The following is a 24,595-nucleotide window of genomic DNA, read 5'->3' on the forward strand; positions in this document are numbered from 1 at the left end:
CTGGGTATCATTTTCACAAATGCATGCACCTACTCATAATCTTGCTGCAATGCTTGAGAAATTGGTTTACTCTAGTATTTTAAGAAACTAAAGAGATTGGGCACAACTGGGTTGAGCAGCATGCTTCTGAATGCCAGTTGAGGAGGAGCAGCAATTGGAGGTGACAATTTTGTGGGCTTCCAAGAGGCATTTGGTTGGCCAGCGAGGGAAACAGGATGCTGGACTAGCTGGATCATTGAACTGATCCAGCAGTGCCCTTCGTTTGTTATTAGCAAAAGGTGGTGGATACCTTAGAATTTTGTGTTGCATACACATCTGCACAGTTTTTTTTACAGAATTGATTCACATTTTTGAGGATACCTTCACAACATAAATGCAAAAAACTTCTATTATTATTATTATTATTATTATTATTATTATTATTATTATTACAAAGATAGTGAAGAAGAAAAGTTTGTTTTAGTGTATACAAAGCAACAAACCAAAATAAAGTTGTTTTTAAAAGGACACACACGCGCGTGCGCATGCGCACGCCCCATATTGTGGACGGATAACAGAAAGGTCCTACTAATAGTGAAGGAATGGCTTGCACCATGCTTCACATTCTAGAGCTGGCAACATTATGATGAAAATCCTTCCATAGCAAATGCTAACAAATGCATAATACCTATGAGAGTGTAAATCATAAATCACAATAACTGTGTTCCCTGTCTAGATAATCCAGAAAACTGAGGGTCAGTCATGGCACAGGGTACAAAAATCATAAAGACTGTTTGCTTTTCCAGAGGTACTTGGGCGTATGGGCATTCTAGTCAGATGTGATTTTCTTTCCATTTACAGCTTGCAGTGGTATATGTGTATACATGCATGTTTGTGGAAGAGTAAAGAGAAACCTGATAAGGACGCTCAGTTCAGGAATGCTGTTCGGGTTCTTCTATTGTGACAAAGTGTGGCTTGACCGGCTTTGAATGAAACTTATACCTCATTAGTGGGAGCAGCTTTGAAAATGCGGCAGAGATTGTAGATCGTCAGATAGGTGTAGAAACAGGCAGCATTCTTGAGTGAACAGCGTGTGTGAGGAGCAGAAATCTCCCTCGAAATCACTTTAGACCATTCTTGCTTACGTGTCTATCCAGGTGTTTTGTGTAAGAGAAAGAGGAGGAAATGTTTGATGGAGCCTTAAGAATACTAGACTTCACAAGCCCTGCTTGCTTGTTTCCTTGGTGGGAGGGGCCCACAAACCGGACAGAAATAAAACACAACTTCCAGTTCTGAAAGCAAGACCTGCCCACTTGTCAGTACCTTTCAAGGTGGCTATAGTCGGAAGTAGTGTAAATGTAACTCTTTCTCTCTCAAGACTTGAGGGTATTCCGTTTTCTTTCTTTTTAAGTCCATCTTGATCCCTTTTAAGATTTTTGCCACTGGAGCATTCTGTGGAGGCATGGTGATTTTGATGAAAATGAGGCAGCATGCCCTGGAATCTGCTTCCAGTCTGGCCTGTAAGTCCAATGGTTTTACAGGAAGTGTGGGGCAATACTGAATGATTTCCAATAAAGGGACAGTCTCTTCAGCTCCTATGTGCATTCTGCTGCCTTTGCTTGGAGTTTGTGTCCAGTTTCCAGACTGTCAGAATGAAGTTGCCTTCGTTTTGGAACTGTAAAAGTAAGGTTTTATTCTCTTCTCACACAGAATATTACAGGTAAATAATGTAGAGTGAGCACAGATGTAAAGAGCTGTACGAGGAATCTGTTAATCTTAAGTCTGGATTCTCGTAGGGCCAAAAATATTTTCTTTGTTATGTGAATATATTATTTTGACTGGGAACTTTTTGTTGGAATGGTTATCTTCCTCTACCCCACAACCCCACACCTGCATTCCTTATATAGGATCCATGCTAATATGTCAGATTGGTTATTGTGTTTGTACAGCTAATACAAGTAGCATGGTTGTCTTTCGGGATGGGCCTTTTATATTTGAGCTAATTACTGCTTCTAATTTTATGTAAATAGCAATTAGTTACCATTAATTCATGATGATGACGTCCCACTTTTTTTTTTTTTTTGCATCTTGTGAGGATATCCTGAATTCCAGCTATATTCATATGGGAGAAGAACATTAGCTCAGCAGTAGAATATATGCTTTGCAGGTATAATGTTCCAGGCTCAGTCCTGGACATCTTCAAGTAGAGATGGAGAAGAAGCACTTTTAAAAATAACAGAAGAAAATTGATTTTTTTCATACTAGTTTATTACTGATTAATAATAATTGTATTTATTAAGACTTACAAAGTGCACTTATGCAGGTCTAAAATGGCAAGCTTCACCTGGGATTCACTGTTTTTTTGACAAAGGAAAAAAAGGGGGGGAAAGGGGGGGAAAGCCACATCAAGCTTGCAATTGCATTGAGGAGGGCAGACAAGATGGGTAGATGAGTCTTGTTTGTAGAGTCCCTGGGATGACCAGAGAGGACCAAGAGTGAAGGGGGGCATTCAACCCATGGTGAGCCTAATGATCAGTTGAATGCACTGTGGGTTGTTTATGCACTTCACGACAACCACCCCATTGAATAAACTGTGCATGATTTGCAAATCCACCTTCTATGTATTGCTCCTAAACATCCACCTGACAATATACAGCCTGCAACTGACTAGCTGGTGTGCAGTCATTTGACCCCCGCCCCCCTTCAAAACTAGTTCTGTGTAATGCACTAGAAGGAAAAGGTAGCTGGAAAGTTTTGAAAGTTTTCTGATATATATTGGTCAGTATTTAGAACTACTATGTGTTCTTCAGTAAATTTCATCCCACCCGGCATGCGCTGCTTAACAGTAATTGTTTAAATAATCTTTACACTTCCTTTGCAAGGCAGTTTTGTGCAGATTTCCTTTTTCAAAGTTAGGAGACATGGAGAAGAGTAACTGAGTTGTAGTTAGTAACTGGGCATAGCCAATGTGAAATTTTGAGACCCAAAGCACATGTTATTTGAAGACATAACTAGAAGCTGTATCTTTTCTTCTCTAGAGTAAACAAAGGATCACAAATTGATGAGGACCCACAGCTAGGTATAGATCAGCCTTCCCCAGCTTGGTGGCCTTCAGAGGCATTTGGACCACAACTCCCTGAATTCCCATCCAGGAAGGCCATTGACTGGGAATTCTGAGTGTTGTAGTTCAAATGTGTCTGAAGGCACAAGCTTAGGGAAGGTTGATATAGATCATCCTCTTCTGCACCTGCAGCTTCAGTTGCCAGATTGTGATCCAGTTAAGCAAGTGGAGCACTCTTTGACAATACATATTCCAGGAATGATCCCCCAATCCACGTTTGGATTGTAGTGAGGAAAAGGCTTATGGCTCCATTTAACCCCACACTAATGCTAATATAAAAGTTTTTGTTTTTAAATTCAGCAACCTACTAGCTATATCTAAGTAGAGTGCTCTTCCATCCTGAAATGGTAACATTGGGATACCATCTCTTTGCCAAAACTAAAGAACATAAAACTAGCATTATAAGTTGGGGCGGGGGTACATAATCTTTAAGATGGTAAACTGTTAGTTTGGTAGTTGCTTTGATCACTTACTCTCCTTTACTTCATATACCGTTTTGCTATCCTCTTTTGACTGGGGTCTCTTTAGCACTTGAGCAGCTACTTGACCTAAAGGCAGCTGGCTAAGAGGGAATTGCCATATTGTTCTGCAACTAATGTCAGCTGAGAGGATGCAGCTGTTCACAGCAGTTTAAAATGGCTTGGATCTTTTTATTTCAGGAATCAGGGTGAGAGGGGCTAAGATTATAGTGGTCTTGGAGCTCAGTGGCTGTATGGAGAAATACTGGCAGATTATAATTTTAAAGACAATGGATTTTTCCCCTCACCTTTAATTAGGGCACTGCATTGGTTAGCTTATGTTGTGAGGAGTCAGTGGGTCTGTTAGAACTGATGCTTATTTTTCATTTTTTCACCTAGAAATGTCAGCTTGGTACTGTGAAACTGAGTTTACTAATACAAATGTTAAAGCAGGAACTCTTTAATAACAGGATTTATTACTTCTGTGTAAGCAGTGCATTAACATAAAAAGAAGAAGCCTACTGTGGTTATGAAGAGACATATTCTTAATTTTTCACCTTCCATTTTTCAGAGGCTAACCAAGCAGGAATTCTGGCAACTTGTACACCAGAGCTATGGTTCTGAGCTGGGTTTGAACACAGAAGAGATGGAAAACATGTACTTGTCATCTGAGGAGAATGGACAGTTGAGGTAAGGCATTATTTGTAGATTACCACAAAAAGGTATGTGTTATTGATGTTCCATTTTATATACACCATTGGACATCTATGATTTGAAAGTACACAGAGATTCACTTTTTGTGTTTTGTGTCTTTTGGTAAGATAGTCTTCCTGTGTGGATATAAAAGTGTCCTAACTTTTATTTTGACCTTTGAATTCTGGTCTAGTTTAGTTATTACTCTTCACTTGGACTGACTGCCAAAAAGACTGCCCTGGTAACATTGATTATTGAAGCACTAATATGTAGGAATTTTCAACTCTATGTGTTGTCCAGCCATATGCAGATGCACATATATAACTTCTAGGGTAAACATGGCAATGGTGGGACTGCTGTTTGTTTCCACACAAGAGGTGTTGCAGAAATAAGAGCATTTAAATATGTTCAGGGTTGCTACAGGTGTGGGTGCTGTTATATAGCTTGTATGAGCAGATGGCAATGTCTCAACTAGTGCAAAGGGGGGAGAGAGAAGCCAGAAAGCATGATGTTGTATATCCAGTGAAAATAGTCTTCTCAGTCTAAAATGTATCCAGTGTCTCACTTAATTTTGGGAATATTACATACTCCTTTTCAAAGGTACTATTTTTACCAGTTGTTGGGCTGATTCCCACATCATATTTGTTTAATCACATACATCAGCTTAGTTGTAAGTTCTCCTTGCCTGGTTAGGTTACATACTGTAAGAACAAATCCATCTTTTAGTGTCTTCTGCTTCTAGAAATAGATAATACTGCAGAAGTTAATTGGATAACAAGAGAGCTGTTTTAGCTCTTTTTTAAAATAGAGAGCCTACTGTACATGCAGTCCCCAGGTTATGAATGAGTTCCAGTTTTGAGAAAATGGAATTCATCTTTAAGTCAAATTTATTTGTAAGTTGGCCCTCCACATTTGCAACTGTTAGAGGCACAGGACTCCCCATGAGAGTAGAAAAACTGAATATCTCTAGCTCTCCTGTGGCACAAACTCACCAGTGCCTCATTTTCACAGCAAGGAAATTCCAGAAAGATTTACCTCTCTGGATGGGCAAGGCAGGCCTTCCTTCCTCCCTCTAGAATGATGACAATTTCCTGGATTTTTTTAAAAAAATTAAAAGGTGTTGTGGAAGTTTGTTTAAAAGTCCAGGTTGTTTGTAACTTGGGGACTGCCTACATACACACAGACATACACATATGTATATTCGAGGCATATGCGAATGGGGTGGCATACAAGTTGTCCAAATAAATAAATGAATGAATGAATGAATGAATGTGCACATACAACATGCATGCATCATTGTTTCTTTCATGGTAAATAGGAAAGAGTTGAGATTCCTTAGGATCAACCTAAATGTTCTTCTCATCCTGCGATGTACAGCTTTGTTTGATAGTTATGCTTACTCTACAACACAAGTAACTTTTCTACCTCTTGACAAACTCTAAAAGTTGATATTCTCTCAAAGATACAAGAAAAAAAAAACAAATTCTCTGGCCAGTAGGGAGACTGGATGTTATAAGGCAGCAGTGCTGGACTCAGAGCTTAGGAATTCCAAAATGCTATTGACAATGTGAGGTAAGTGTCAATTACCTCTACTACTATTTTTGTCTCTGACAGATCAAGCCTTTGTGAGGAATTTGAGGAGAAGGACCCTCCTAAAACAACTGGTGTAATTCAGGAACCGATTGCTCAGATACCTGAAGCTGAAACAGAGTCCCTTAATGGAAATATAGTGAAAGAGGTCAGCTTATTAAAGGTGCAGTCTTATGGCTTAAAACTTTCAGCATGCTTCAGCCAACATATCTGGCTTCAGGGTTGTGCCTCAAGGAACATTTTTATACCTGTTCGTGTGTTTCCTGTTCACATGGAACCTAGAGTGTATGCTATCTTCAACATAGGGCTTTTATCATGGAAATAAGGCACCTCATTTATATAACTCCTCTTTTAAACCTGGAAAATGCTTTTAAATTTTCACTATTTCATCCCTGAATTCATTGCAACTCTAAAGTAGCTCATAATCTTGGAAGTGGTTAACGCTTCTCTGAGGGAGGGTTGGGTGCCTGCCCCTTTAAAGGAGGCGGTAGTCCGACCGGTCCTGAAGAAAGCGTCACTGGATCCAGAGATGGCCACTAATTATAGACCAGTGGCCAACATCCCGTTTCTGGGCAAGGTGTTAGAGCGGGTGGTGGCGGGACAACTCCAAGCTCTCTTGGATGAAACTGATTATCTGGACCCATTTCAGTCCGGCTTCAGACCCGGGTACGGTACTGAATCTGCCTCGGTCGCCCTGTACGATGACCTGTGCAGGGAGAAGGACAGGGGGAGTGTGTCCCTGTTGGTTCTCCTGGACCTCTCAGCGGCTTTCGATACCATCAACCATGGTATCCTTCTGGATAGCTAGCAGGATTGGGGGTTGGAGGCACTGCTTTGCAGTGGTTCCGCTCCTATCTCAATGGCCGATTCCAGAAGGTGGTGCTGGAGGACTATGGCTCTGCACCATGACAGCTATGCCATGGAGTACCGCAGGGGTCCATTTTGTCCCCTTTGCTGTTTAACATCTACATGAAACCACTGGGAGAGGTCATTAGGAGGTGTTGGCTGCGGAATCATCAGTATGCTGATGATACCCAGCTCTACCTCTCGTTTTCCACCAATCCAGGTGAGGCAGTGGCTGTACTGAACCGGTGCCTGGCCGAGGTAATGGGCTGGATGAGGGCCAATAAACTGAAGCTCAATCCAGACAAGATGGAGGTCCTGTTGGTTGGCGGATTGGGCTTCGGAGAGGGTGACTTGAACTTAGTCCTGAATGGGGTTGCACTCCCTCTTAGGGACAAGGTCCACAGCCTGGGAGTGCTCCTCGACCCAGAGCTTTCATTGGAAGCTCAGGTGACAGCAGTGGCAAGGAGCGCTTTCCTTCAGCTTCGGCTGTTTATGGTTTAACTCCGCACATTATAACATCAGGTGTTAACATGGTTTAAAAAACTACAAAGGTGGGAGGGGCAGAACAGACTTGTAATATTGTTTAGGTTTCTTAAAGGAAATGTATATTCTAACCTATGCATTCAAGATTTTGTTGCTGTCGTTTTTGGAAGCAACCTTTTCCTTTCCTTTTTTTATTTTCCTTTGAAAGGTTTGGACTATGTATGACCATTTTATTTTCTGGGCTATAGTTCCTTTTAAAATGTGTATGATGGCTATGAGAATACATAATGTTATGCTTGGTACTTTTGGCTTTCTTCTATTAGAGGGAAGAAGCAGAGGAATCTTCCAGTTTTACACGGGACAGGAGGAGTTCTTCGTTTCCTTCAGAAAGGAAGCCAGCTGATGCAGGACAGCACAAATGCTCAATACAGCCACTAGATCTAAATGAGAAGAGCAGTGCCTCTGAAACTGATGGGGAAGGTAAATAGGTTTCATATACTATAATTTATAGTGATTACATTTAGAGAACATAATAATGCATGCTTGCAGCTTGAATATGGGATCCGGTGTGGCTGTTGCTGAACCATGAGTTATACCATTGTCCGACCCTAGCTGTACTTGCAAACCATGGTTTGTTAACCGTGAACAAATCACAGTTCACAGCTTAACAACAAACCTTGTGGTCCCTTTGTGGTTTGTTCATGGTTAGCAAGCCATGATTTGTTAGTCTTGCTGGGTTCAGACAACATGATAACTGACAGTCAAATTACAAACCATACTTAACCATAGAGTGTGGATTATCATGTTCTCTGAACCCAGTGACAGATTGCTACAAATCATAGAGCTTCCCCTATCAAGGATGTGGCCAAAAAGATTTAACATGATGCTTGTGAGAAGGAAACAAGCAGACCTGAATAAGGAAGGAAGGAGTCTCATTATACACAGAGCCAGTAGTTAAAAGCCCTATGTATAGAATCATAGATTATGGGGAACCACAGGATAAGTGTTCAGTTTCCATCATGGTACTTAAGATTCCACAAGAACAATATGTAGAATAGTGCACACAATTGATTTGTATTGATGCCTGTGTAAGGGCAAGAAGCAATCAACTGAGGTAAATGAACACCTTTCTAAATTAAAGCTTTCATTGACATGTGCACTATATCATTATTAATGGAGTGACATTTTCAGTTGTGTTTTCAATCTCTATTTCCTAATTTAATTGTAACATATAACAGTTGTACATTATTCCAAATATGAATGGAAATGCCATTTTAAAGAATATTCTGAAAGCAGTATCTATGAGACTATAGCAAACAGAACAGTAGATCATCTGACAAACCTGACACTGTGTATTATATTCATATGCATTAATTGTGGGGCCCAACATTTCCTCTAATTAGCACACCTGGATATTTTAGGATATTACAGGATACTTAATAAAGAGAACATTGTGTCATCCCTGTTTCCTCTGTGGTGTATTAGAGTTTCATTGTTATATGGACACCATTACATAAGCCATGGATTTTAGGTTTGTATTGTAGCCCTAATTTTTCAGTATTAGAAGTAGGATTGAAGGATCTTGCTCATCTTCAATTCCCAAATAGATTAGGTTTAACTATTTTTCCCCTTCTCTTCCAGTCTTCATTAATTTTTGTTCTTGTTTTTGTTCTTGTTTTTATATAATTTTATGGAATTTGTATTGTTTTATTGTTTTTAATTGTACATTTGTGAGCCATCCCGAGATGCCAAGGCATGTGGTGACGGCATATAAAAGTTTTAAATAAATAAATTTTCATCCAGGTATTGTAGTTGGTGCTTCTGTCTTCCCTTCTATATTGCATTTTGCATTATTCTGTATTACATAATATTACATATGTACCTGCACAATTATATATTGCATCTAGGACTGCTACCACCATTTCCTACTCCACTATACTGGAGTAGGCTATAAATGTAAATGGAGTAGGCTATAAATGTAGGCTACATCACCTACATTTCCCTCTTCCTGCCTTTTCCTTTCAGTATTCAGTATGATTAAAGCTATGTGAAATTTGAAAGCCACTTTACCGCTTTTGTGATTTTTAGTCAGTCCAAATATAATATTTCTTTGTGCTTGGATGTCTCTTCCTCTTGCTTCTCTCTCTCTCTCTCGCTCTCTTCTGTGTGTGTGTGTGTGTGTGTGCGCGCGCGCGCGCGCGTGCGTGCCCTGGTCCTTTGCTTTAGGGATTCCACTTAAGTTGTAGAGCTTTTATCGGCAATGCTTTTGTTTTGTGTTTAGTTTTTATTTAGAGTTTTATTTTATTTTTATATTTAATATTTCCTGTGTAAGCTCCCTTTAGCTGTCAGGGATAGTTTCCTAACCCTAAACCCAGAATAAATAAAATATTGTAGAATGTTGTGATTTTCTACAGGCCTATGAAGTGGCAGCTCTGTATTGGTCTCTAATGTTGCCTTCCACTACAGTGAATTCCAACCCTGATGGTCATTTGAGCTGCTCTATATAGTAGCATAGGAATGTAGGTGGCACAGTGGTTTAAACTGCTGGGCTGGTTGATCGAAAGGTTGCTGGTTTGAATCTGCACGACAGGGTGAGTTGTCTTGCTCCGTCCCAGCTCCTGTCAACCTTGCAGTTCGAAAGCATGCAAATGCAAGTAGATAAAAAGGTACCACTTTGGTGGGCAGGTAACAGCATTCCGTGCACTTCGGTGTTTAGTTATGCCGGCCACATGAGCACAGAGACTGTCTGAGGACAAACGCTGGCTCCCTTGGCTAGGAAATGGAGATGAGCACCACCCCCTAAAGTCAGACATGACTGGACTTAACATCAAGGGAAAACCTTTACCTTTATATAGTAGCATGTAGGTGGTATAAATATTTCAACCTCTTACCCACCCTTCAACAGATATAAGTGGAATTAGTGCCTGGTCATCTCCAGGTGTCAATAAAATTATGTTTGCAAATTATTGTAAACATTTTTGCATCTTAATTTATCAAAGATATAGCTCTGAAAGCCCCAGGATCTGTCAAATCTTTATTAGGTTTAAGAACTATGGAAGAGTATTTCCAAGTTACTGACATCCTTCCTCCTTCCAATATTTCATTAAACCAAAGATTTTAATTTTGGAATGAACATCTTTTTATAATACTCTGGTCCTAATCCATCTATCCTGGGAATTTTCCCTACTATCTTCATGTTTGTACCTATTCTGTCCTTAGCTGCTCTTACACAACCACACCTTGCAGCAAGGTTGTACATTGTCTTGAAAATCTAATTTTGAGACAATTTATTCTTTTTTATGGTGTCTTAAGTTTGAATCCATGTTTATCCACATTTCGATATGTTTGATTGTGTTATAGTACATGCAGTTTTTCTTAATCTGTTTCATATCCTCCCTTCTCCACCAGTTGAAGAAAGTATCCCTGAGACTGATCTCCATGGAAAACTCTTTATTAATCGGGTTTTCCACATTGGTGCAGATAGGCTGTTTGAAATGCTTTTCACCAATTCTCATTTCATGCAGAGGTATCTCAGTGCCAGAAATATAACAGGTAAACTTTTATTCTTTTTAGTATTTATACTGAAAGACCATTATATTATGTTGCTTTAAAAAGATCAGTTTCTTGCTGAAAGTAATATGAGAAATAATGAAAAGTAATATTGTTATGCAATTTACTTTTAAGTAGATACATAATGTGTTGAATGACTTAAATATCATTATTCAACCCACTTTCCCACCCCTAGATGGATATACAAGATGGAATAGTCATACTCATACATAACATCTGTGGTTTTGTTTGTGTTTTGTTTTGCGGGGAGGGAATTTATTTCACCAAAGCCAGTTCCAACTAAGGACTATGATTATATTATATGTTTAAATGGCCAAGCATGATTTATTACATATTTGGATCTAGATATGGTATCATCTCCTTGGAACAGAGACAGCGGTGGCAATCAGCTGAGGACCATGACATACACTATTGTGCTTAACAATCCACTTGTTGGAAAATTCACAACTGCAACTGAAAAGCAGGTACAGAGCATTACTGGTGGAGATTTCCTTGTGTGGCAGCCAAATCCAAATACCATTTTTCTGTTTGTTTAAGCTGTTGTTCCTTGCTGACTTAAGCTCTATTCAGCTGTTCAACATTCTGATTCACATGGGCTGCTCTCCTCCTCAGAGGATTATTTTCCATGAGTTGAGTGAGAGCAATGGAGGTGACTGAGGAGAGAAGGTGGACTAGAGTGCTTCCTCTCCTTGTGTGTTTGCCCTGTTCAGGTACAGAATGCCTGAATATGGCTTTATTCATATCTAATTTGGACATATTGATAAGTTTTTCTGAATTACTTTATCTGGCCAAACCAAATGCATGGAAACCCTCATCAATGACTGTGTTCTTGGAAGAAGAGCTAGCATCTCCATGCCCTAAAACAGACTGTCAGAAAGTTCTTTTGCTACCAACTCCTGTTTATGTACTCTTCCAGGCTTTGTAACTGCAATGTCAATTTGTATTTTTCAAGGGACTGGGTTTTGCCTAGGTCTATCTAATTGCTAGTCATACCCACTAGATGCTTCTGTTATGCATAGCACTGGAATGTTAAGTACTGTTTCTTATGTTCTGGAAGAACCCACCTTTCTTGCTTCACAACCTTCTAAGCTACAGATATGTCATTTTTCTTAGAGCTGTTAACATTCTTTCTAGGTAATTTCTGAATTTTTAAAATTTTCACAGTATTCCTGTCCACATCATGTGTGGCAATCTTGATTCTAAAAATGATTATCAGAAGAAAATTAATTACTTAGTATATCTTTATTTGGGGAAAGTTTTTAAAAATGCACCACCACCTAAGGTTAAAACACTTATTTTACAGGCTGGGGAAAGCAGGGGTACTAGCTGTTTCAAGTACAAAAATATATTATTTGCTATTTATAGTCACCAGAGAGCTGACGGAATGAAAGAATCTTGGCTTTCTAATGATAACATTTGAAGAAGCTTGTTTCAATATACCTTTGCATAGCTTGTTTATGGTTAAGTATCAGTGTAAGGTCAGTAGCAGTAAAATATTTTACTTTCTGCTTAGACTCTTGGGGAAGTTTAAAGATCTACCTAAATCACCATTAGCTTCAGTTTTAGATGATCCTAAATTTAATAGAAATATGTTGATTCCACCAAGGGAAAATAAATAGTACAGGTGTACTATTTATTTGTATTATTCATTAGATCTACTAATGATTTTTAACTTAGCTAGAAGAATTCCTTATGATTTCATTCTATCATAACAAGTCTTTCCTACTTTTCTAATAGGTCCTGCATAAACGGAGCCACAAAGATCAATCGTATCGAATAGACACAGAGGTGGTGACTCATGATGTGCCTTACCATGATTACTTCTACACTGTGCATAGTTACTGTATTGCTCGTATATCCAGTCATAAGTGCAGACTACGGTGAGACATTGCATTTTACTGAATGAAGGAAGCTGGAGACAGTAAAACAAAAACAAAAAACTGCTCTTAGTATGGTAGAACTTAATCACTTCACACCGTTGTTCTTGTTGTCATTGTCAAAGTGTGGCTGAGCTGAACAAAAGAACATTTAAATGTCAATGTTTCTGTTCACTTTGGTTGGAAAAATGCCTATTGAAGGAAATATGTGTTTATGAATTTTTCTTTCCCCCTCCTTGGAGACTGAACATATCCAGAAACAGGCACTGTGAGGTTTCTCCAGCTTCCTTTGCATTATAACTCTTTGCCATGCTGTAGTTGACCCTAAGCTAGTGGGTGTGCTCAGCCATCATTTGAAATGGCATTACAATAGGGAGCTGCTAAACGACTAAGTATTTTGTACATTCCCTCCAAGTATCACAGTGCGTGTACAAGGTGTCACCTAGCGACCATGCCTCTTTGTCTCATGCATGCAGCTCGCTAGTTTGGATGACAAAAACTGTTGTTTTTTTCTCAAAGTGAGTGAAAAGGCAGACCTCACCACTTGATTACTGGTAGTCCAATATGTTTCTAGCATTATTAATATTATTTTGCTACAGGATTTATTCTGATGTGAAATACAAGAAGCAACCATGGGGGCTTGTCAAGAATATAATAGAGAAGAATACATGGGGGGGTATACAGGAAAATTTTAAGCAACTTGGTAAGTGCGCTTTCTTTTCCTTTCTTGATAGGTATAAATTGTTTTCATAATCTGATTCAGTTATACTAGAGTGAATGGTCATATTTCTGCCCAAATTACTGTTATATTGCATTGCATTTATATCCCACAGATTTCTTCTTGTGCAGAACCCACGATGGCTTACATAGCTCCTTTTTATCTGCACCATAACAACCCAGTGAGGTGGGTTAGGCTGAGAGTTCATGTCTGGCTCACAGTCACCCAGTGATTCATGGCTAAGGAGGACTGGAACCCAGATCTTCCAGCTTTCCCCGTCTAGCTCTCTAAGAGCAGTACTAGGCCTGCCTAGATTTTAAGAATAGTTTAAAGGCAATTTGCTATTTTTTCCATTAGTTTTGGGCTCTGATTCTCAGGTGCTTATGACTGGCCTTGCACAAGCATGCGGGACATGACACATTCAATAAAAGTACCACTGGATAATAATCTTGAAAAAATGGAGAATTTAAACACAACAGGGACATTGACAACCTTGTCATCCTCCAGCCTATTGGACTTCAGAGGCATTTGGACCACGACTTCCAGAATTCCCATCCAGCAGGTCATTGACTGGTAGTTCTGGGTGTTGTAGTCTAAGCGTGTCTGCAAGGCACAAGGTTGAGCAAGGCTGTTCTACAGCACCCCATTAAATTCTGTAAATTCACTGTTAACAATCCTTATGATAACTGGTAAGTAGAGTAGTAAGAGAAGTTTAATCTTTGATAACAATGGTCCCCTATGCTACACTCAGATGTTACTGGCTGCTTTTTAAAGTGAAACTTGAAATTTAATCACTTTTAGTATTACATGATGCCCCTGGTTTATGGGTGGGGGGCAGCTGCTTTTCTAGTTTAATCTCTTCATGTGGTTTCTCAAGAGTGTTTCTTGTGCTTATCAGTGTATCACATTCCCATACTTCTTCCAATCTGAAGTAGCTTTTTAAGTATGGTAGACAATTCTGAGATGAAAATACATATGTATTGGGGATGTATTTCCAAATATTCTGTTTTGAATTCATAAGAAAAAACCCAGGATATAAATATTTAAACACATACACACACCTGAAAGGAATGAGAGGGAAGGACTCACTGGAGAAGAGCCTAATGCTGGGAACAATTGAGGGCAAAAGAAGAAGGGGGAGGATGAGGTGGCTAGGTGGAGTCACTGAAGCAGTCGGCTTGAGCTTAGGTGGACTCGGGGGATGGTGGAGGACAGGAGAGCTTGGAGGAATGTTGTCCATGGGGTCGCGATGGGTCGGACACAACTTCGCAACTAACATAAATATGAAAGGAAAGTAGAAAAATGAGAAAGTAGAAAAATAAAAGTTTAAAAATGGACTGTGTTCAATTATAGAATCAGAATTGATAATGGAAGAATATGCAATGAACAAATCTATAGAGGATCCAGCAAAAATAGGCGTCCTGAGGAGAAGGAGATGGACCTTACAACGGAACGTGGGAGAGATGCTTCCTAAATGCTCTGAACAATACTCTTCTAGAGAAAGAGGTGTGCCTTCTCTAGGTGATATAGGGGACAATATCAAACAGGATATTGACTATGTCTTTCAGTACCAATTGCTGGAGAGCACAGCTGTGAGATTGTTAGTTCACTCATGTTCTGCTTGCTGGCTTCTCATAGGCCTCTGGTTGACCAATGTGGGAACAGAATGCTGGACTAGGTGGACCCATAATCTGATCCAACCAAGCTCTTCTTAGAGTCTTATGCTCTAATTTGTTGCACCTATTAACCAACCAAAAGTATCGGAGGGATGTGCTGAAGTGAGAACCACAGGTTCACAGTACTTCTGCATAGGTCATATATACTCCCTGCTTTTCTACACACAGCAGTTCTGAGATATGCCAAGCTATGCTCAGATAGTGTGACCTAGACAAGGGAAGTATTGCTGCTGGTTTGTAAAACTCCTGTGGAAAGTAGTGTCTTTATCCCAAGCTACTGACTTCCATGCTTCATTGCTAAACTGCTGAACTGAGAGTATGGGAAGCAACTAAGCAGGGATGTCTCTGGAAATAGATTACTCCTCATTTTTATAGCCATCCAACTGGTAAACAGAATTGGTGAAATTCAGTATTGCAGGAACAGACTTTTTCCCTCTTTTCATTCCTGTCCCCTAAATACCTGCTCTGGGGGGGGGGGTCCCTCAACCTTTCAGAGCAGATTTGGAGGGCATATAGGGCACTGTGGGGGAGATGGGGGAATTGTCCACAGAACTATGTCATTGGACTTCACCAAAAGTGTTTTATTTTGCATTCTAAAAATGCTATTTATGTGTTTCGGAAGTTGCTAATTATCTTCATCCACTGGGTACACTTTAGGTACATTCAGAGGAAGGGGTCCTCCTAGCCAAATCAGAAAGTATTGTACAGCTGCGTCAACTTTTTTTCCTTAATGTATTTTCTTCTGTAAGATAAAAGATGGGGGAAGTGGAAGACACCAACATTAGGATCCCCTGTAAATTCTGTGGATGAGGAAGGCTGGTGGCACAATCACATTTCCACCTGCAAGTACTCTTGCTCTGTAATGTTGCAGTTGTAAGGCAGGATAGAAATTGAAAAATAAATAAATAAATAAGGCCTGTGCAAAAAGTTGCAGAAGATTTTAGGCCAGATGAGATTGGCCCAATAGCTCTGTATCTTCAGAGTTTGGAAAATAAAATATTTGAGTTTCATGTCTATGGCCTTAGAAATGGAAATGAGCACCACCCCTTATTAGCCGCTGGCTAAGCAGAGTAAAACCTGCAGGGCCTCCTTAACTTGTACACCTAGTTGGATGCAGTTTATTAGAAGTACAGAGGTGTGTTTTTCCTTCTGGATACAACATCAGAATGTTCTTAAATTAGAACATAACCAGCTTTTTTCCAGCTGAGGGACATTTCATCTCATTTCTGGGACATCTAAGCTGTTTTTGCTGCACAGTTGCCCCATCAGTATGGTAATCATGTTAGCCTGAATGGGAATTGTAAATGGCCATGCACTGGCCTCTTTAGAAGATGACTGACTGTTTGGAAGAGCATATGGCATGGGTTAGTGTACCAAGAAAGACAAGCAAAAGAGTGCAATCCTGTGCATGTTTAGTTAGAAACAAGTCCTACTACTGTCAGCATTCCCCAGTTAGCCATGCTGGAAGTGGTAGGACTTGTTTCTGCCTAAATGCCCTTAGGAATGCACCCTAAATGAAGCAATAAAAGTAATCTGAAGTGATAACACCTAGATTTGTTCCAGGAAAGGTACTTCAGAAGGTCCCATAGAGAGTAACCAATACAAGCTACCTATCATTCTTTCAGTAGTTTTAAGCTGTTTCCTAGATTGTACCCAATGACCACTCACCATGTTCCAACTTTCCAAATGAGTATATTTGCCTCTGTGCCTGTTGCAAACCATGATGCACTCCCTCCCACCCGGACACAAAATCAGAATAGAAAAATTATTTGTGAAGATTAGCTAATCTATGCAATACCAGGTTAAGCAATGTAGTGGTGAGCAGCAATTTACTTGCAGGAGAAATGTAGCCCTACTATTAACTCTTGACCCCAACTGGTGACAAGCAATTTTGTACTCAGATGTTTCCTGTACAGGTGGTGATTGTTTGTTATTACTGGCCATGGGAAATAATAAAAATGGTCTCACAGAGTTACCATATAATCATGACAGTATAATTCCACAAAGGCTGGTAGGGTGTTTGCATGAAGACTGCAGACTGCTCACTGATTGTAACAGAATCTGGTAATACTGTATTGGAGGGATTGAGTAGAAAGAGCTGAGCAAAAGGCTGTAAGAGAGCATTCAGTGCTGGTGTCATTTTGTAAGTCTTTTGTCATTAGGATGGCAATCAAATGACAAAATGAATCCTTGATACTGATGTTATGACTGTGTTCCAGGGTAATGACAATCCTGGTTTATGATCTAGCTTTATAGAGAAATGCACACTGTTGTTTAGCTGTTCGGACAATACACTCTGGTTCACTGTAAGTTATTTAATCCCCAAGGGTTGCTTAACCCTGGGATAACCCACACTCACTGAGGTTTCATGCCACAATAACCTCTAAGCAGGAGTTGCATATTCAATATGGTGGCTCCATGCACCCTGCACACAGTGCAACATCACCATGGGTTAAATAACGGGTGTCCTGTGAACAGTCCTTTGATGTGGAGGAGGAAGTAGGTAAGCCTGAGGCTCTGCCAATGCTTAGTTCACAGGAATCTAGGGAAGTCAAGTAAGGTTTGTTGTTCCATCTGGAAATATCCTGTGCTGGTTCCACAAGATTTTCTGATTCTGTTTTTGTGAAATCTTGATCAGAACTGCCTACTGATTTTATGTTTTTATCTTATATTCCTTTCCTTGCTAACTGGCATACATTGTACTTTTCATCCACCCGCATTAGGATATCTTGCAGGGTCCCTTGAGATGATGGGATGCTTGATTTGTATCAGTCTCTTTCTTACTATTAGCACTGTTTGCTAGCTAGTTGTGTACTTGTATGGTGTGAGAACTATGGAATTCCATGGACTGTAAGATAACCACTGTCAAAACATGCACAGGGGCATAACCATGCAAATGTGTCATGGAAAAGCCCTTTCAGAAAACAGATTACCTGGACATGGGAGTTGTGAGCAATGGCATTAGAGGAATGGGTATTGCAAGGACAGGAGGACATAGCAGAACCTATCCGAATTCAGTAGCCATATTGACAGTGGTGAAAGCTTAGCTAGGCTAATCAAATTCATATTTGAAAAGCAAGTATGTGCTGCAAGCTGTAATTTAGATGAGACTCAGAGCTGTTCCACTATTGAAAAGAAGGCAAATCTTCAGTAGAAGTATGCATTGAAGTAAAGTGAATCCAATTTAGGAAGGTGATGTAGACTTATAATTGCTTCTCTGATCTAGCAGGACCAAAAAGAGATGTAACAAACAAGACCATCACCATCATAGTGATCATGAGTATCTTGTAAGTACTTGTGTGACACACCTTTTGACTTAATTTTTCTTATGGGAGTAGATGCCTGGAAAAACTCAATTTATTCCACAGGCATTCAGATATATGTTCCACTGGCATATGGAAGCTGTGGAAAGGAGGTTTTCTTGGTCATTGTCAGAATAATGCACTTAGCAAGTTGTTCTGTTCATGGGAAGGATATTGTTTCATAGTACAAGGGGAGACCTGCAAAGATACAGAATTATTTGCAGAGGAAGTCCTGTAACTTTTTAAATTGCAAAGGGAGAGGCCTGGTCATACATTATTATTATATTACATCTATACCCTCCCTTTCTTTGTCTTGCAAGAAACTCCAGGTGGATTACAAGAATCTGTTCCTCTCCATTTTGTCCTCACAAAAATAGCCCTGTGAGGTACACTAGACTGAAATTCTGCAACTGGCCCAAAATCACCCAGTAAACTGAGTGGGGACTAGCTCCTATATCTCTGGAGCTCCAGTCTGCCACTTTAACCACTTGGCCACCCTGGTTTGTTTATATACTGTATTACAGATACTATATACATATTCTTCCAACACAGCCTGTAAAATACAAAATAATAAATCAGCTCATTGTGAGAAGATCAGGGCAAGAGGCCCAAGGCCTTTACATGAAGCCCCTCCATAGATAGAATTTGTCCAAACTCAATCATACTGGAAGAAGGGTATTATTTTTTATTTTGCATATTCAAAAACCTTAGCTATCTTGCTAAAGTTCTTGGGAAGATGATTTTGTTACTTCCTTTCTTTAATTATTTTTTTCTCCTGGAATTTTCTATTGCTTCTAGTCATCATGATGTTAAAGACAAGAAATAAGAACAATAATGATCTGTTGTTTTCCCTTTGCAGTCTACTTCTGTTAGTTTTGCTGAATGTGACATTGTTCCTCAAACTGTCCAAGATTGAACATGCAGCTCAGTCTTTTTACCGTGTTCACCTTCAGGAACGAGGATCTGCAAAGTAAGTGATTTTTCTTTTCCTTCAACTGGATTATATCTCACCAGACAAATGCGAAATTCAACATTAGTTTGGATTTCAAAACTCTCCTCTTACATGTATTAGTAACAACAACAACAAGTGTAATAATGTTGTCTACTTACTAAGAACAGAGGTGTCGGGGAGGCCCTTCCCTGCATCCCAAACATGGCTGAGGCTGGACCGATTGTGATATAAGTGAGAGCCTTCTCTGTGATAACATTCAATCTGTCGAAATCTCTTCCTCTAAAGCTGTTTTGGCCTTCTCTTGACCTGCCTTCTACTGTCCAGCCAAGGCCTTTTTATTCAAGAAAGCTTTTATTTTTTTCCTGTTAGAATTTAATGGTTGATCAGATGTTTCAGCTGTTCTTTTTCTTGCTGCTCTTGCCTCTTCCATTGCTGTATTTAACTTGTTTTTATGGAATGATGGTTTTATATGATGTAGACTGCCCTGGGTCTACTGTGGATAGATGGGATATTGTTCTTAAGTTGCTCACAGGTTGGTACCTATTATTTATCTGTAAAACAGTTTTAAGTGATGGATTGGTTTGTCCACTCCCATTTTCTATGGAATCTGACTGTAATCCTAACTGCACAACTTTTCTGGATCATGGGTATCCAAGATGAAGTTGTACTACAGCTCCATCATGCCTCACTACTGGGGATGATGGGAACCATAGTCCAACAACATCTAGGGGTCTCAGGACTAGGAAACTCTTGTTCAGCTTAGTGATACTTTCTTCCAATAGACATGCAAAGCATGAAGTTGCATGTTACCCATGCTGACTTTCCTAAAATAGAACCAGTTGGTAGGGAGATCATAATGACGGCTGAGAACACAGTGGCTGATGTAGCATAGCAGCTAAGAGCCAATGTTATGCTAGTAATGTATTAATAACACTAATGATAAAATAGAATACAAGATTTTGCATGATATAAAGGATCTCTTCATCCAAGATCTATCTATCTTTTCTCAGTTTAGCCCTTCATGTGGCATCAAGACAGAAAATTCCTCAGCGTGACACAGATCAAGTCCAGCATGTGAAAGGCGTGCTGAGGGACTCTATAGCATTGCTTGAAAAAGTAAGTATTCTAGTTCTTTACTGGTTTTGGTTGTTTGTTAAAATAAAACATACATTTTAGGATGTATGGAAAAATTACAGCTTAATGTGATACCCTAAACTGCCCCCCCCAGTGCTTTTGATGCTATGGTCTTATGTCCTTCCATGTCAACTAGTCAGAATGGAATGCAGAAACTAAGTGAGATTATAGGCTTAGATAAAGAGAACAGGATATTCCAGAACTCAGATACTTTAGGAACTAAGAAAGCACTTATGCTAAGGTGTGTGTGTGTGTGTGTGTGTGTGTGAGAGAGAGAGAGAGAGAGAGAGAGAGAGAGAGAGAGAGAGAGAGAGAGAGAGAGAGAGAGCGCGAGCGCGAGCGCGCGCATGCACACGCAAGCACTTCTCACTTCTAGACACGAGTTCCTGGTACTGCAAATCAAAAGCCATTTGGCAGCCATTCTTTTTCTTCTTAGTTGTTTTTTTCTGGTAAGAAAAAAAGATAGAAGAAAAGGTGAAAAAATGTGGGTGGTTTGCAAATGAAAGATGGTAACACCTTGATCTGTAAAAAATCCATATATGAGGCAGGGTGACTTCTGGAGAAAAGCCTTATCTAGAAGAATTGTATATGTGTGTGAATGCAACTTAATGAAAAGGAAAAATGTTAAAGATGTTCTAGAGAATAATGTTCCTGTTGAAAAGTGCATTTTTTGCATCCAGGTAAACACTGCAAAGGGAACATGTTTTAAAAAATGATTGGAATACTTTGGGGTCTGCACAATGAATATTTGTGAGTTCTACAGATTGGAGGTCAGCTTCCCCCAGGAACTCATTTTGGGTTTGATTCTTTCATGCCCCTTTGCTGAGAATACAACATGGTAGATGCGCTGTGCTCATGGATGAATGAGAAGATGGGGAAACCATAGTATTCTGCTGTGACTGTCCTTTGAACTATGTGTTTCAGAAAAGTCTGCTGTTTATGCTTGTTGTGGCTTGTTACATACAGCAGAACTTGGGAACTCTTTTTCCTTGTAGCTAAACTTCTTTAAAACTACAGTTTTAAATTGTAGTAGAGACTTAAGAAAATAGACTTGTAGAAAACACTAGCCTGTGCCATGCTTTCTATGAATTTGCATTCTGCAGTGTGTTAGAATAAATATTGCTGGTGGCAGGGCTGGTATCTGCCTTGGACTGTTGATACTACTGCCCTGAAACCCTTTATCTGAACTCCAGTTAATACTGGGCAGCTGCTACTGTAACTGGCCCACAGTGGTCCAGATTCAGGACCCATGTAAAGGGTAGGCACGGTTGGACACCTGCTAAGTGCCTACATCCCAGCAGGGGCTCACTGATGAGATACATCCATGTTTCAGTATGGTGGAAATAAAGAGGAGGTGGAAAGATTGTCTCTTACCATGCAGTGCTTTGAAGGGAGAGGATCCATGCAGGATTGGAAGTAATTTAATCTCCATGGAGGGGTATCAGTACTACAACTCACTGCCTAATTCTCCTGCAATTTTATCTCTGCAGCTGAAAAGTTCCCTTTCTATGCTCCAAAAAAGCTTTGATCACCTAAACACAACCAAAAGCAGCAAGCCTGAAAGCTGATGTCACCAAAACAAACTACTAAGGATATAGTGTATTTGTAATAAAATGCTTATTTTTCTTATATTTTTCTGTAGCAGCTGCACATAATATTTCTGTACAGTGTGTTCATTTTTTAAAATCTCCTGATTTACTTACAACTTTCTGTGAGCAGTTTCCTAAGCTGTGAATATCTGCTGTGAATGAATAAGAACACAGTGTGGTCTGGGAGTTATGTGATACAGAAATTGCAGAGAAAGGAAGTTTCAGTGAGCCAGTGTGATATGTAAAGAAATGTAAACTGGACCCAGAGGGATTTAAGAATCATTAACATTATAAAATCAGCAACATAGATTGTTTTGTAAAGCTTGTCAAACTCCAGGTTTCTCCATATGCATAAAAAAGCTGCATGTACTTTCTAGATGTCTGTTTGTATATCTGAGTTTTTACATTGTAGATTTGTTTTTTGCTGTTAAGGGTTCTTTGCGTTATGGATAATAGAAATTCTACCTCCTACTATCCTATGTCATTTCAGCTCACAGGATTTCTCAGGGATTGTCCTTACATGTAAGAAAGCAATATCTGAAAAATGTCTAGTCCCTGAATAATTTAGAAAGTCCACCAACATATTAATCTGATTTGTATAGTGAGTCCTCTGGGACTTCTTTGTAATGGCAGGCATTTTATGCTGTTTTGTTTTATGTTTTTGCATATGTTTTATGCAGTTCAGGATCTGAGAATTTGTCCTGGTTTTATCTACGCAGTAGCACAAATTAAGACCCTAACTGTACTTCAAGAAGTGTAGATGCAAATAATCTTTTCTGTTATTAGCCACAGAAGATTTCTAAAGTTTCCTACCAGAAGACAAAGTACAGGTTAAAATGAAAGTGTAGCACAAGTAAAATTGTGAACTTACTGCTGTTAAACATAATATGTGTTAAACAGGATTTGACCATATTTGTGATTTCTGTTTGTGGGTAGCTTTCAATTTCTACCAGTTTTAAAGTGCCTTTATCATTCTTCGTACAGGAAACTAATTTTGGCTGAAGGACCAAAACAATGACAGGCTTAAAAAGCAAAACAATTCACTGTTAATGTATGGTGCAAATGGAAATATGGTGGAGTAAATAGTGTCAGAACTGCATATTTCCCTAGAATGTATATCTAAGTAGCATAGGAATTAATGTCAGAAACTGTTAATCAGGGGAAAGGTAAATGGGATGGTGCTGCAATGGTTCTTAGAAGTCTGATGCTCTGTGTGCGTTTATACTTAAAATAAATGCAAAATTGATCATTTTATATACCAAAGGCATAACATGGTATATATGTGGGGAATTATGCAATCAGTTAGGAATGTTTCTGTGAATAAACATAAGGAGAGTAACTAAATAAAGCTGACAGAAGGCAATGTTGTATTGCTATAGTTTAGTACTTTGACTTATTAATTTTATTTGACTTCCTGAAGTGGAAACCCTAGAGAGATACAATGGTTGCATAATCACCTGATATGGAACACTGTAATGAAGGCTGCAAACCTAAACAGGCTTAATGGTGGCGGTGGGGGGGGGGGGGCATTCTCATTGAAAGTTGGACTTCTGGGTAAACATGTATCTCTAACACCTCTTTGGTAGAGTAGCTTTTATCATCTTTGGACGATATACCAGCTACATCCGCATCTGGACAGAAAGCTTAGCTACAATTATCCTGTAATATCTCCCATAACTTCTTGCTGGATTACCGCAATGAGTTTATATATAGGACTGCCTTTGAAAATGGTTCTGAAACTTCAGATGGTCCAAAATAGTGCTGCAAGATTGGCAACAAGGATCAACCAATGTGATCATACTAGGCCAGTCTTTTACCCTCCGTACAGGTAACCAGCCCACATCTGTGCTTGATTCAAAGAGCTAGTATTAACATTCAAACCCCTTGGGGTTAAGTTACCCACAGTATCATCCTCTGCCTTATATACCTGCTGGAACCCTAAGACTGGCCCTTGGCAGTCCTTCAGGAGTTCTCTGCCAAAGGAAGTCAAGTGGGTGGCTACTAAGATGATAGCCTTTTCTGTTGTGGCACCTTTGTTGTCCAATAAACTTTCCAGAGCGGCTTTCAGTGTCGGTGAAGACCTTATTTCCCCAAGAATTTGGTCTTTCAGTCTCTGTTTTAAATCTTTCATTTAATTTTTTTTAAAATTTCTGCTAGATTTTTCTGCGGCTTTTATTTTTATTTAACATTGTAGTTTTAAACTGTAGTGAATTTCTGGTTGTATTTTATTAATTGTTGGAAACTGTCCAGAGAGCTTTGGCTAATGGGTAGTATATAAATGCAATAAATAGACAACATAAATGAACTGAAGACAGCTAAAGTAAGTACTTGACACCAAACATAGTTAAACTATGGTAACCATAAGATACAGTGATAACTTCCAAGCTGGAAGCTTGTATAGCTTGAAACAAATTCATGGAGGATTTGCTTTTAGAGAAAATGTTTGCAAAGTGAGTCAGTCATAAAAGCAGTTGTCAAAGAAGTTTGTCACAAAGTGAGAAAACTGGAGCCTACCACTCCTGAATTCCTTGAATACAAATGCCACTGTGTGTAGAGCCAAGCAACAAGGTTCTATATTACATCCACCCTGAAGAGCAGTCTTGAATT

The 24,595-nt window shown here is 39.4% G+C and overlaps 1 protein-coding gene across 2 annotated transcripts in view; it reads left to right on the forward strand.

Annotated features, from left to right (window-relative positions):
* The window catches only part of GRAMD1C (GRAM domain containing 1C), a 48,083-nt gene extending 26,043 nt beyond the window's left edge, over positions 1-22,040 (forward strand). Inside the window, exons 6-17 of one of the 2 annotated variants that reach the window (XM_044442284.1) lie at positions 4,130-4,248; positions 5,866-5,989; positions 7,494-7,650; positions 10,579-10,722; positions 11,086-11,204; positions 12,478-12,620; positions 13,217-13,320; positions 14,689-14,841; positions 18,238-18,298; positions 19,173-19,283; positions 20,276-20,381; positions 21,890-22,040. In XM_044442284.1, the coding sequence (XP_044298219.1) occupies positions 4,130-4,248; positions 5,866-5,989; positions 7,494-7,650; positions 10,579-10,722; positions 11,086-11,204; positions 12,478-12,620; positions 13,217-13,320; positions 14,689-14,841; positions 18,238-18,298; positions 19,173-19,283; positions 20,276-20,381; positions 21,890-21,967 (1,419 nt within the window). In that variant the 3' untranslated portion in view covers positions 21,968-22,040. The remainder of the gene's footprint in view (positions 1-4,129; positions 4,249-5,865; positions 5,990-7,493; positions 7,651-10,578; positions 10,723-11,085; positions 11,205-12,477; positions 12,621-13,216; positions 13,321-14,688; positions 14,842-18,237; positions 18,299-19,172; positions 19,284-20,275; positions 20,382-21,889) is intronic. The other variant, XM_044442285.1, reaches the window with a different exon arrangement.
* The last annotated feature ends 2,555 nt before the right edge of the window (positions 22,041-24,595 follow it).

This window comes from Varanus komodoensis, unplaced genomic scaffold (genome assembly GCF_004798865.1).
Source record: "Varanus komodoensis strain SLA01 unplaced genomic scaffold, ASM479886v1 scaffold4, whole genome shotgun sequence".
Classification (NCBI taxonomy): Eukaryota; Metazoa; Chordata; class Lepidosauria; order Squamata; family Varanidae; genus Varanus; species Varanus komodoensis.